This window comes from Silurus meridionalis, chromosome 10, assembly GCF_014805685.1.
Source record: "Silurus meridionalis isolate SWU-2019-XX chromosome 10, ASM1480568v1, whole genome shotgun sequence".
Lineage (NCBI taxonomy): Eukaryota > Metazoa > Chordata > Actinopteri > Siluriformes > Siluridae > Silurus > Silurus meridionalis.
The window spans coordinates 7,453,458-7,466,637 of record NC_060893.1 but is presented as its reverse complement, the minus strand read 5'-3'; the positions used below and the strand labels follow the sequence as shown (position 1 = coordinate 7,466,637).

Here is a 13,180-nt window from a genome sequence, read left to right as displayed (position 1 = left end):
GAAACCAAATTTCGTGACAAGCCGTCCAACTGGAGAGGGTCTTAACGCTGAACAATGGACAAGTGAAATATAACAAAGTAATATGAATGCATTGTTTTTACACACAGTACAAACACACGTGCACACCCCACCTCCTGACCTACCCACCTACAAGACACAATCACACACACACACACTCACACACACAAGCACAAACACTGAGTGCTACACACCAAACCAGTGTAATGAAACTGAATGAGGCAAAGAGCAAATCCTACAGTGTTTATCGTGTTGCTCAGATTATACTGGAGAGAACCATGTCCTCTTTCTGGTACCTCACAAACATCGATTCGAATTCATATAAACAGCTTCTTGTTCATTCTCCACACCTAAAAGCCTACCCATTATTATGCATTAGTCCGGTAAATTGACCCAGAGGCTCATTTCTGAATAAAGGCACTATGCTGTAAAGGCCACCCAGCACCCATTATTACATCCATATACAGTTTGGGTTATGAAAAAGCCACATGCATGGAACTGCTCTGATTCTACCAAACAGAAGAAACTGCATATAAAAATGAAAGAAAAAAAAAAGCAGTTTTGAGTCGAGTCGTTATGGTTTTAGTTGCCATGGGAACCACAAGGGTTCGCATGCAGGTCAACAGAGTGACGGTGGGATCTCATATGGTTGAGATGTAACATGAATGTCTCAGGCGTGAGGGGGAAAAAAAATAGAACCAAATTAAACTTAAAAGTGTTGGGACAATGGCACCTGTGGAATATATCAGTGTTTTATTTTAAATAGCTGTTCTATTCTTTCAAATCAGGTTTCTGCACAAATTCCCTCTATTATACAGGATAAAAGTCTTTTTTTTCTTTCTACATCTATTTACACACACTTTCAGCCTTGCGAAACAAAGACACGGATTCATAATAAGTATACATTTGATCAAATAATCTTATAGCAGTGCCTTAAATCCAGTGTCTCCACTGGTTCATGTCTGTACAATTCTCATATAATACTCAAATCATAATCAAGGCATACCCAAGAAGCACCACATTATCCTCATAAATTAGCTACTTCTTTCATATACTGTAGGTCTCTTTAGTTGCAACCGTATGTTATGAGTAATAGTAGCATATTATGCATGCAGCACTGACTTACTGAGTTTTAGAAGTAACCAGAAAGGTCACTTAATGTTAGCTACAAAGAAAAGAAATTCACTTGTGTAACCCAAATCAGTCTCAATAATGAAATGCAACAGTGATGACGTTGTAACATTGCCACATCTACGTTCCAATCATCATGCCAGGTGGATTCTGTGAGAGTCACCCTGCTCGACATGTATCTCTCCAGACAAATTGATTTAATCCTCTTTTTTTTTAATAATAAAAAAAAAAATACTTAATAAACTCCCTAATTATTCCTTCACTTTCATGTAAACAGGCAACTAATTGGAGCTGTAATCATGCCGACAATCTGCATTCAGGAAGTCCTACTTTCCCCTGGGTTTAAACAAAAGAGTTCATAGCATTTACAGGTGAGGGGGCCTCTGAGCTCTCGTGACCCTGCACGGTGTCCCTTTCTGTCTTTCCACTATACTGGCCAATAAAAGAGCCGTCCTCGTTGAACTGTACATCTCCACCTTCCCCGTAGTCAACTAAACTGTCGTCACTTTCGTCTCGCTTTACGGTGCCACTGGACGGCGTGCGGCTCCCTTTTAACGGTTTATGGTCCTCATTGTCACTAGGAGAAAATAACATGCAGGTGTTACAGGTGGAATAATGAGAGATGTCACACAGACATTAGCTTGGCTCTTCATGACAAAAAAGATGGAACACTGATGTAAACAACATGCTGGGTATAAGAAATACAAGACATTCCACACATAGTGTCATCGTAGGACAAACTCTGGGACTAGTTCCTTTAGAGTTATACACAAATATTCGTCTGATCAATGTACGTTCTGGTACACGCATTCAAATTTGTATGTATTTCACTCTGAGGTGCTAAAAAATAAGATTTCAATACACACAGCGACTGATTTAAAGCAAAACTGATTACAGAAGAACAGGCACGAATATTGTATGTCATTCCAAAAAAACAAAAAAAAGACAAACTTAGCTAAAAAGCAACTGAAAAAGGAATACTATAACATCCTACAATGTCACTGACTTATATTACTTGAGACCTTAATACTGTAATTCAGTAAAATTGACACCTGATACCACATACTAATCCATCATTAATCATTTAAATCTACATAACCAATAACACATTTTTTTATATATATTACTAAAAACTAGCTTTGCATTCAGTGATATTTACAGAGCATGCTGAGGAATAAATGCCTTAGATCTGTATATACTAACACTGACGTCGGCTGTAATTTGAAATATACGGAACGATACCGTTCTCAGCAAATAATGCATTAGACTATCCACAGCCAGTGTAACCATTCGCTAACCAAACATCATATTCAAAATAGCAACAAAAAAATAAATAAATAACTGGGGGAAAAACATGACAAATCATTTCCATTAAATAAAAAAAAGTGATGATAATTCATGTATTAGACATACATTTAATTTTATCCCTTCGTCATAAGAAAGCGGAAGAATGCTATCATAAACATGAAATAATCTGAATTATAGGATTACTGAGTTTGTATGGCAGTAGTGAAAATATTTGCATTTACTGTTAGTTCATCTGAACCCAGCTACAGGCACTGTAGTGTATGATAGCATTTAGCTTCATGGTTGGGAAGCATCAGTAAAATGTAATCTGAAAATGGCACAGAAAGGGTTTTTCTTTTCTCCCAGTGGCAGTTATAAGCTCAATCAGCTCTGCACATGAAAGTATCACACTATCTTTCTTACCTTTCCCCCATACTGACAAACACGGAATCAAGGCAGAATGCTAATTATTGGAGCAAATATTAACAGAGTCTCCATACTGCTGATAAATCATTGTATTGTTAGACCAGAGCTTGAAAATAAAGCGTTTTGCCGTAGTGGCATAATCTTGATTGCAGGAAATTAGCAAGCTACAGCGTAACCACAAGCAGCATGAGATAGGAGGAATGCTTCACAGTCTCATTTAAAAAAAGAAAAACCCTCACATCATTAATATTCCAAGCTCAACAGGCTTAAATTAGCAAAAATCTAAGGCTAACTAATTCTGCATGCTATATACTGTCACATCCTGGGGATTTGGCAAGTCACTTCATCAATTCATAATGCTCTTTAAATGCAATTTTATGAACAGCCATGCATAGAGTAAAATAGATAATTATTTAATATTGTGTATATAGTTAAGCTTTCAGGAATTAGGTATCAAATAAAAAAATTTAAAAGCAAAAATAAATGAAGTACAAAAGAAAGTTGCAATATTCATAAAGTAAAGTGCTTGAATCTTATAGCTTATATGTGACTTGAGCAGCTAACAATTGATTTTGATAGCTAGCATCACATGAGGATTGCTTTCAGTACTAATAGAAGAAATGTCTCTGTGCGATATGCATCCTAAAATATTTATATTTCATATTACAAATGTGCTTGCATAATTATTCAACCAAATGATTTGAACTAATTCAAACCTAAGAGGCAAATAAAGCTCTGACTAGAACTAATAATAAAAAAAAAACACATTTTAACAGTATCCTGCTTCGACATAGATAAAGTGAAGCTTAAAAGACGTAAATGAGAGTACCTGATCTAATGTCCTGAATATTGAGTGTTATACCATCAAATACAGCGTGTATAGGAAACCATTACCACAGAAATAAAACAGAGCAAAAGCTGAGCTTTAACTCCACACATAAAGCCTTCCTGCTAGTTGTAGTCCCGTGTCCTGTGTTGGTGAAGCAGGAGTAATAGTTCAATAGTTGTTGTGGGGAAAAGACTTTCTCCAGAGGGCTGTGAAGATATAGGAATAAGGAAAAGACTCCTCAGAGGCCTTCTCACTGTTCTCTCACCTGTACTCTCCAAAAATAATATCATCATCCTTCATTGGCTGGACCTCAGGGTCAGTGTGTGCATCCTCCTTCTCTTTCACTAGCAAAACAAGTACCATGTTAGTACACTCCTACAGGCAGGAATATGGTATTAAAAGTGATTTCTGGTGACTCTGTCTCACCTGGGTATTTGCCCCCTTTGTTCCTCCTGATAAAGCAGGCAATAAGGAGGACCAGGATAAGCAGGGCAATGGCACACATGAGGCCAATAAACCAGCCCTGGGTAGCGATATCCACCTGCCTACTGGCCACAGCTGGGAAGTTGAACATAAAGCGTTGACAGTTAGCCACAAAACATTGCAATAAGTAACACATAGATATTGAATTTGCTGATCCTCTATTGTCGTCAATTGGTTGTGGGAGGAAAAAAAGGGAAAACACAAGGAAATCTGCCACGTTCACACATACAGTGGCCAGCCAGTTCATTTTTGACTGTTCAAATGAGCGGACTAGATGTGGCTGTGTTCAGCTAAGAAAAAAAAGCGACCGCCAATGTCTGTAAAGGCAGTAGAGCGCACGTGATCTGTCTCCTGATTTGTGAAATGCTAGTTGCATCGCACACTGCAAAATGTAATTCATAGTTCAGATGAAATAGCTGCATGCGTGAACGTAGCATAATTACTGATATATGTAATGAAAAAAACTAAACGGTATGCATTTTATAATGGATTTCAAATCAGACATTATGACACCAAAAGAATGTCAAATGGAATGCAACAAGGACTACAGACAAGTCACACACAAGTCAGGGACATGTTTAAAACATTATAATAATGTAGACAGCAAATCATGCAGGGGAGAAAACACAGCTCATTTGATGAATAAACATACATTGCTGTTTTTTTTTTATTACATGCCCTGTAAACAACTGACCATGCTACAGAACTATCGATACTTCATATGAATCATAAATGTGAGGCACGATGAAAAACCCATGCAGGTCAGCAACCAATCAACTATATTTCAATGAAGTCATGGGGTTAAGGCCAAATAGGGGCCTCACCTGGTACCGTAACCACCAGCTCCTCAGAACGGTGGACTGTTTGGTCGGTGTGGCTTTGCGCAACCACACGCACTTTGTATGCCAGCCCTTCCTTTAAACCCTTAAGCACATGGGACTGTGATCCATTTACCATCTCTTTTTGCCAGTCTTCATCGCCTGAGGGAGTTCCAGTGAGAGGGACATATCAAACCCACACTGTAGTGTTGCGAAGAACTACATTCTACATGTGTCATGCAGTGGGTGAGTTTACTACAATCTCTACTTCTGTCGATCAGTCAGACATGGCATAGTTTATTCAACTGGATGAAATATCAATGACAATGTTTGTACATTAGTATGGAGTGGATTTAACTTATTGGAAGCTAGCTAAGTATAATTAAGCTAGCTAGAAAGTTAGCTAACTGATATTATAAAATGAAAATGAAAATGAACATAGAATGTTGTATTAATCTGTTTTTGCATCAAGATAAGTTAATGTTAAAAAGTTACAGAATCCAATAAATGAGTGTATGTATGTATGTATGTATGTATTTTTTTCTTTTTTCTTTTTTCCCCTTAAAATATATTATCTACAGGACATTCTAACTACAGGATAAAAGTAAAATAATTCAGCTGTTACATCTTTCTTAGATGTATGTCTTTACAGCTTTTACAACTAGGATCAAGCTAGTGTACAATACTGTAGAAAAGAAGAGAAAAAGAACAAAAAACGAGACAGAATAGATTAGAATAGAATAAAGCAGATGCAAAGAGGACAAAATGAAATAAATCCAAACTAAATACAATACAAGTAAAAAGCAGAAAATAGATGAGAATAGAATAAATCAGAATAAATACAAAATAATGAAATAAAGCAGATGAGAATGGTAAAAAATAGAACAAGAAGAAAAGAGAAAAATTTTTTTTTTAAAGACTTACAAAAGATATACAAACCCGATTCCAAAAAAGTTGGGACACTGTACAAATTGTGAATAAAAAAAAAATGCAATAATTTACAAATCTCATAAACGTATATTTTATTTAAAATAGAATATCAAATGTTGAAAGTGAGACATTTTGAAATGTCATGCCAAATATTGGCTCATTTTGGATTTCATGAGAGCTGGAGGACCAATTTGCAACTTATTAGGTCAGTTGGGAACATGATTAGGTATAAAAAGAGCCTCTCAGTGTGGCAGTGTCTCTCAGAAGTCAAGATGGGCAGAGGATCACCAATTCCCCCAATGCTACGGCGAAAAATAGTGGGGCAATATCAGAAAGGAGTTTCTCAGAGAAAAATTGCAAAGAGATTGAAGTTATCATCATCTACAGTGCATAATATCATCCAAAGATTCAGAAAATCTGGAACAATCTCTGTGCGTAAGGGTCTTCAGGCCCTTAGTCGGCACTGCATCACATACAGAAATGCTACTGTAATGGAAATCACAACATGGGCTGTTAACAGTGGAAAACTGTTCTGTGGTCAGACAAATCAAGATTTAAAGTTCTTTTTGGAAAACTGGGACGCCATGTCATCCGGACTAAAGAGGATAAGGACAACCCAAGTTGTTATCAGTGCTCAGTTCAGAAGCCTGCATCTCTGATGACATGGGGTTGCATGAGTGTGTGTGGCATGGGCAGCTTACACATCTGGAAAGGCACCATCAATGCTGAAAGGTATATCCAAGTTCGAGAACAACATATGCTCCCATCCAGACGTCATCTCTTTCAGGGAAGACCTTGCATTTTCCAACATGACAATGCCAGACCACATACTGCATCAATTACAACATAATAGCTGTGTAGAAGAAGGATCCGGGTACTGAAATGGGCAGCCTGCAGTCCAGATCTTTCACCCATAGAAAACATTTGGTGCATCATAAAGAGGAAGATGCGACAAAGAAAACCTAAGACAGTTGAGCAACTAGAAGCCCGTATTAGACAAGAATGGGACAACATTCCTATTCCTAAACTTGAGCATCTTGTCTCCTCAGTCCCCAGATGTTTGCAGACTGTTATAAAAAGAAGAGGGGATGCCACACAGTGGTAAACATGGCCTTGTTCCAACTTTTTTGAGATGTGTTGATGCCATGAAATTAGAAAAAACATATTTTTCCCTTAAAATTATACATTTTCTCAGTTTAAACATTTGATATGTCATCTATGTTGTATTCTGAATAAAATATTGAAATTTGAAACTTCCACATCAATGCGTTATGTTTTAATTCACAATTTGTACAGTGTCCCAACTTTTTTGGAATCGGGTTTGTATTACAAAAATAGGAAACTGCAGAAAGGAAATAAAGAATAGAATAGAATAGAATAGAATAGAATAGAATAGAATAGAATAGAATAGAACATCTACATTCTGCCCAGGAGTCCCTGCCAACCTACTTTCTGATTCTATAGCATTTAAAGTCAGAAACATGTCTTACTGTTCACTACAATATATTCAACATAAACGTGTTTTTCTGGTCCCCAGTACTCCCAACTGATTAGCGCTCCATCCTCGCCCACAGATGAGCTAACGTTCCCAAACACTGGAGGCGCAGGACGAGCTAGGCACACAGGAAAGAGAAAAGAGTGAGGTCCCTCTGCAGGGACTATAAACAGGAACCTCTGATTAGCTGTAATTATTTAGTCACTTTAAAGCTTGCATACATTACTCGCTTCAGAGTCAAAGTGATAAGCACTGACTTGGAGCTTTGCGCTCTAAAGAGGTTTTTACGTGAACGCACATAACTGGAAGTTATCATTCCAATGCTGCTGTACCTCAAAAAAATTACAACTTGTTTTTCAAACAAACTTAGTAAGAAAAATGAATGTCAGTAAGGTCACATGCCCCAGGGTTTAGGTTAGATGTGTTAGCAGCTAGAGGTGCCTCTATATCAAATATACCCTTGTGAAGAGGGGGGTGTAGAGACTGGGAGGTTGGGAAGACTGGTTGGGGAGAAGCTGGAATCCCTAGAAGAAATGTAAAAGGGTATAAAACACCACACCCACACACGTACACACGTACACATGTACACACACACACACACACACACACACACACACACACACACACACACACACACATGAAAACACACACGCAGAGATATAGAGCAAACAGTTTACAGTCAAAGCAGAGGCAAGATAAGGCCAGGGACCACATGCATGCCAAATAAGCTGGCAAGACTAAGCATTAGGCAGGGTAGGAGGTAGAGGAGATCATTTGCAAGGAAGTTGGAAAGAAAGTAAGTTTGCTTATTTCACAAATACGTAAAAGATATAAAATAGTGAAATAAGGGCTCTATGAAAACATGCACCTGCTCAGAGAACAACACCAACTCCCTGAACAGTTCAATCCATGTACTATACAGCTAGGGCTGAAACAGGGATCTGCTTTACAACTTTATCACTAAAAAAAAACACACAACACTACCACCACCATCATATTTTTTAAACATCTAAGTGCTGAGCAACTGAAAAGAATATGTATGTAATGTGGCCAGGATAGACAAGAATACAGCTGGCCATAGTCTTGTTGGGTTGAAATGATGCTTGTGTTGAATTTTAGAAGTATATAGTGAAATTCAGGCTTCTGTCGGCTGATTATTCAGTATTCCTCTTCAGATTTACACACTGAGGGAATGTGCTAGATGCAGAACTAAATCCCAGGGCAGACAGCGGGGATAAAAACCTGCAGTGGGATTGGTGTGCAGGGAAAACATAAGGGTAGGATAACATTCAGGCAACCAAGGTGAATAAGACTGAATTGGTAATTCTTTATTCCTTAATCAAACACAGGTTTGTTTGTCTTTGACAACACATGCAAAAGTGATAGAATCTATGCTGCCAGCAAACAGAAACTCATTAAACAAACAAATGACAGTCAGTTTGACCTAAAAGAGTGTAGAGAATTTGTACTGTTTATATTAATACAACCATAATTTGGCACAAACTATGACTTAACTGCTTTAACTTAAAACAGACAACTGCATTCACAAAATTACGATATAATTCTTATTCATAACTGGTTTAAAGGATTTCTTTGCAAAGCACATGCAACAGGTTGATCATACTCATCAATGCAATAGTAAATGTAACTTACCAGCATCCATTAATGTTGCAAACTCCTCAGTAAGGATTGGACCTGATCCAGTACGTGTTTGGGCACTGAAATAAAACTTGTAGCGTGTGCTGTACTTAAGATCGTGCAGAGTGATGCTCGTCTCATTGGCAGGCACAATTAATTCCTCCAACTGGCCAAGCTCATTGGTGTCATTAACTAGAGGGGTGGGATTGGCAAGGAAAGGAAAGATTTTAGGTTAAACACACAAATATTAATAAATAAATAAATATATATATATATATATATATATATATATATATATATATATATATATATATATATATATATATACACACACACACACACACACACACACACACACACACACACACATACAGGGTTTCAAAGTCAAATTCTAAACTCCTAAAGACCCTTCAAAGACCATTAGGAATAAAATTTAAGACCTATATCATGACATCATAAAACACACAAAAATACATTGTTAGCAACTGGCCTTAACCAATCCCTAAATTAAAAATAGAAAATTTCAAGGCAAGTATTGCTAAACTTCCCATTATAATCCGTTTTACATTTGTAGTACAACCTAAAAGAGATTCCATCAATAACAGAAAAAAAAAAAAATTATTTTATATATATATATATATATATATATATATATATTTGCACACACAACATTTTATATTCAAGAATAATCATCATGTCAAAAGATGTGGCTACTTATAATACCAAATAACTTCCTGCTAAATCAGTGCATAAGGATCTACATTAGTCTCACATGCACAGTTCTCCTGACCCATTGTGACACAATGAACTAGAACTGCGATTAATTACTTGGACACTCACCTGACTGATATTTAAGGGTGTATCCTTGGAGACGTCCATTTCTCTCACGGGGCGGACCCCACTCCAGAGTCAGGGAGTCTAGATTACTGTTAATGACCTTGAGGAACGCTGGTCTACTAGGAACTGGGACAGAAAATTCAAGCAGGTTCCATAAATACATCTAAATAAATGGTTATTTGGTTACAAAACAGTTTAATCTATTCAGCACTCATGATGTTGCACTCGTGCAAGATGTCCTAACAACAAACGGTGCTTTAGATCAGCGGTCCCCAAACTTTTTTGCGCCACGGACCGGTTTAATGTCAGACAATATTTTTTTCACGGACCTGCCTTTAAGGAGTGGCGGATAAATACAACAACAACAAAAAAATTATACGACCGGCATAAAATCTGGTATTTTCTAAATATAATAATAAACGTGAATACACTGTGTTGTTTTTTGTTCATTTTGCTAGCTTGGGGGTTTCAATTTAGAGGTAATGTATTATGTGTTAGTGGCCGGAGCAGCCCCTTTAAGAAGGTAGCGGATGGAGGTAAGACATGTGACCGAGGCATCTTGGCATGCATCAAAAGTGAGTCATAGACAGATATGGTGGAGAGAATCCGGTAGTTTTCCAAAATAAAACATCAGAATCAGATAAGTTATGTATTTTTTTCTGTTCGGCCCGGTACCAATGCTTAAGATCGTAAAACACAACTGCATTTCTTTAGTGCAGAAAATCTTTTTTACTTGTTTAACTAATCAGTTCAAATATGAAAAACAGGGATAAGTAAAGTGATGTCTAAATGTAACTGTGGCTGCGTGAATTTAGGTTGCACATTCTCTACTTTTTCTGCATTCAAAGCTACAGTGAAGGCACTGTAGATTCTATTTTCTATGTGCAATGTACCATCCTCGTTGCTTCCAAAGAAAATATTTAATGTGCATTACTGATAACAATAAAACTAAATTTTTATACCAAGTCTAATTATTTAGCTGTCTTGAGGTAGCATTGTGTTTAATCTGCAAAAAAAAGGTGATCTCATTCATTTCCTATTGCTACCACAATGTCCAGAATGTGTCTGACATTAGTTTCTGTGGTGTCACAAACAGGGATTTTATTCCCGATGCTTTTAACAAATTTTACGCAAAGTGCTTTGATAATTAGCAATTTTAAGACTGAAGACGTTCCTAATTTATTACTCGTTGTTTTGTTTTCATTTAATCAGTTGACCTGTTTTTGTACAAAACCATCAAAAATGTTTCAAAAATACATAATTGGTATTCTTACCTCCCTCTGGAGTTTCGAACTGTTGGTTCTCACTGGCAGGCCCTTCTCCCCGACCGTTAAAAACTTTAATGTGGAGTGTGTAGACGCTGTAAGGCTGCAGAGCGGGAAGCTTGCAGTGGTTCCTGTTCTCGCTGAAGGTCAGTGTTTGCTGCTCTGTGTGATGAGTGTGAACATGGGTATTGTGCTTGTGCAGGCTTCTTTCTTTCCAATAATACACCTGTGGTGAAGAATGGGCCACGTGTTAAATATTTTTGTCAGCACAGCTGCGACCACACCGACTACAAGTGAACATCATGGCTTGAAATTTGGGAAAAACATTCGCCGGTAAAGCATTTTTCTGTGCAGATCATACTGGAGTCTAGACTACAATGTGGTTATGGATGCCAGCCGGTCTCAAAGGAATAGATTCACATTAATAATTCCACATATTGAGACAATCCTATTTATTTCCCATTGCAAAGAGAATATGAAATGGGAGCACTACAAAGACTGCAAGCTAAAGTAATGATGTGCTGCCTTTTGTATAAAAATAAATAAATAATAATTATTGAATATAAAACACTGGGATTTAAATGTGCTTCAATATTTCTTTTTGGTCACAGATCTTTCTGAATAAATTCTACAAATCCTTAGTGGACATTATGAATTGCATTATTCATTATTAGTTTATAGTCTTTACAACTGCACATATGTATATAAAATAAGCAGAGCCTTCTCAAAGAAAACTCTATTCATTTTTAAAACACAAGAGGGAAAATTTGTAATCTATCTCTATAAACTTTCTTTCGGCTTCTCCCGTTAGGGGTCGCCACAGCGGATCCTCCGCATGTTTTTTTTGATTTGGCACATGTTTTACACTGGATGCCCTTCCTAACGCAACCCTCCCCAATTTATCCGGGCTTGGGACCGGCACTGAGAGTGGCTGGGGATGGTTCCCTGACCGGGAATCGAACCCGGGTCGCAGCGGTAATCTATCTCTATAGACATAGATAATTTAATTGACATCAGATTTCACTAAATGTATTAACAATCAATAAAAAAACATACCCTATAGCCTTGCAGTCTTCCACGTACTGATTCTGGTGGCACTGGATCCCAGTGCACTTCTGCCAGAGTGCTGTTCTGCACCTGAACACGCACATTTTTTGGAGCTGCTGCTGGAACTGTGAGATAAACCCCGAAAAATATGAATAAAAAGACTAAAATGTTATTACTACATAGAACTAGATCTACCTCACGTTCACATTGGCAAGCAACAAGTCACCCGTCATGCAACTGTTCCCATTTATATTCATATAAATACTGTCCAGCATTTGAATTTGTAATTTTTTGGTTAACAAATCAAGGTAAATATTATCTATGTTCTCTTCTTCAGATGCATTACTAATCTCTGTACTTCCTTTCACGCTTATTATACTTTGCAATTTACTTCGGTTTTATACGTCAAAATGAGATAAGAACATGATTTTCTTACATTTTTGCATATCAAGAATTAAACGAGAACTAACTGCAGATGGAAACTAAAATTGTGAGCAATTGATAAACTGGTTAATAGTCTAAGGAAATTGTTGCTCTGTGCTGCATACGTTTCCTGAAATGGAATGGTTGCAAGTCAGTTTGTTAATGTAAACAAAGGATTACTATTATGGCCTTCAAACCGACTGCAAATACACAAACGTGTATCTCACATACAAAACATTTGTTACTTACAATCCTCTCCTGAGTAACCAGTGACGACTCCTGGTTTTGGTCCATGGCCGTATTCATTCATTGCTTGAACTTTCACCTCATATGGCATGAAAGTTTGAGTCCCAGACACCACAAACTTTGATACGTTGGCCACGGTGACAGAGGACCACTTGCTGTCCAGGTCCTTTTGTCTCCACATGACTATGTACTTCAAGCCAGGACCATTTGACTGAAGTCCCATCAGTGGCTTTAAAAGAAGGTTTAACATTCCTCAATTGGTTTAGCTTAGAGCTTAGTTGATGCTTACACAAGCAACATTAATTTC

At 37.3% G+C, this 13,180-nt stretch overlaps 1 protein-coding gene across 23 annotated transcripts in view; it reads right to left on the bottom strand.

Annotated features, from left to right (window-relative positions):
• Nucleotides 1-756: 756 nt before the first annotated feature.
• The window catches only part of nrcama (neuronal cell adhesion molecule a), an 84,980-nt gene continuing 72,556 nt past the window's right edge, over nt 757-13,180 (bottom strand). For 11 of the 23 annotated variants that reach the window (XM_046859139.1, XM_046859145.1, XM_046859141.1 and 8 more), the window contains 11 exons: nt 12,877-13,102; nt 12,214-12,329; nt 11,167-11,383; nt 9,896-10,018; nt 9,071-9,247; nt 7,876-7,941; nt 7,413-7,535; nt 4,999-5,154; nt 4,118-4,249; nt 3,957-4,035; nt 757-1,726 (listed from right to left, as the gene is read on the bottom strand). In XM_046859139.1, the coding sequence (XP_046715095.1) occupies nt 1,492-1,726; nt 3,957-4,035; nt 4,118-4,249; nt 4,999-5,154; nt 7,413-7,535; nt 7,876-7,941; nt 9,071-9,247; nt 9,896-10,018; nt 11,167-11,383; nt 12,214-12,329; nt 12,877-13,102 (1,650 nt within the window). In that variant the 3' untranslated portion in view covers nt 757-1,491. The remainder of the gene's footprint in view (nt 1,727-3,956; nt 4,036-4,117; nt 4,250-4,998; nt 5,155-7,412; nt 7,536-7,875; nt 7,942-9,070; nt 9,248-9,895; nt 10,019-11,166; nt 11,384-12,213; nt 12,330-12,876; nt 13,103-13,180) is intronic. The other 12 variants (XM_046859156.1, XM_046859157.1, XM_046859158.1 and 9 more) reach the window with 3 other exon arrangements.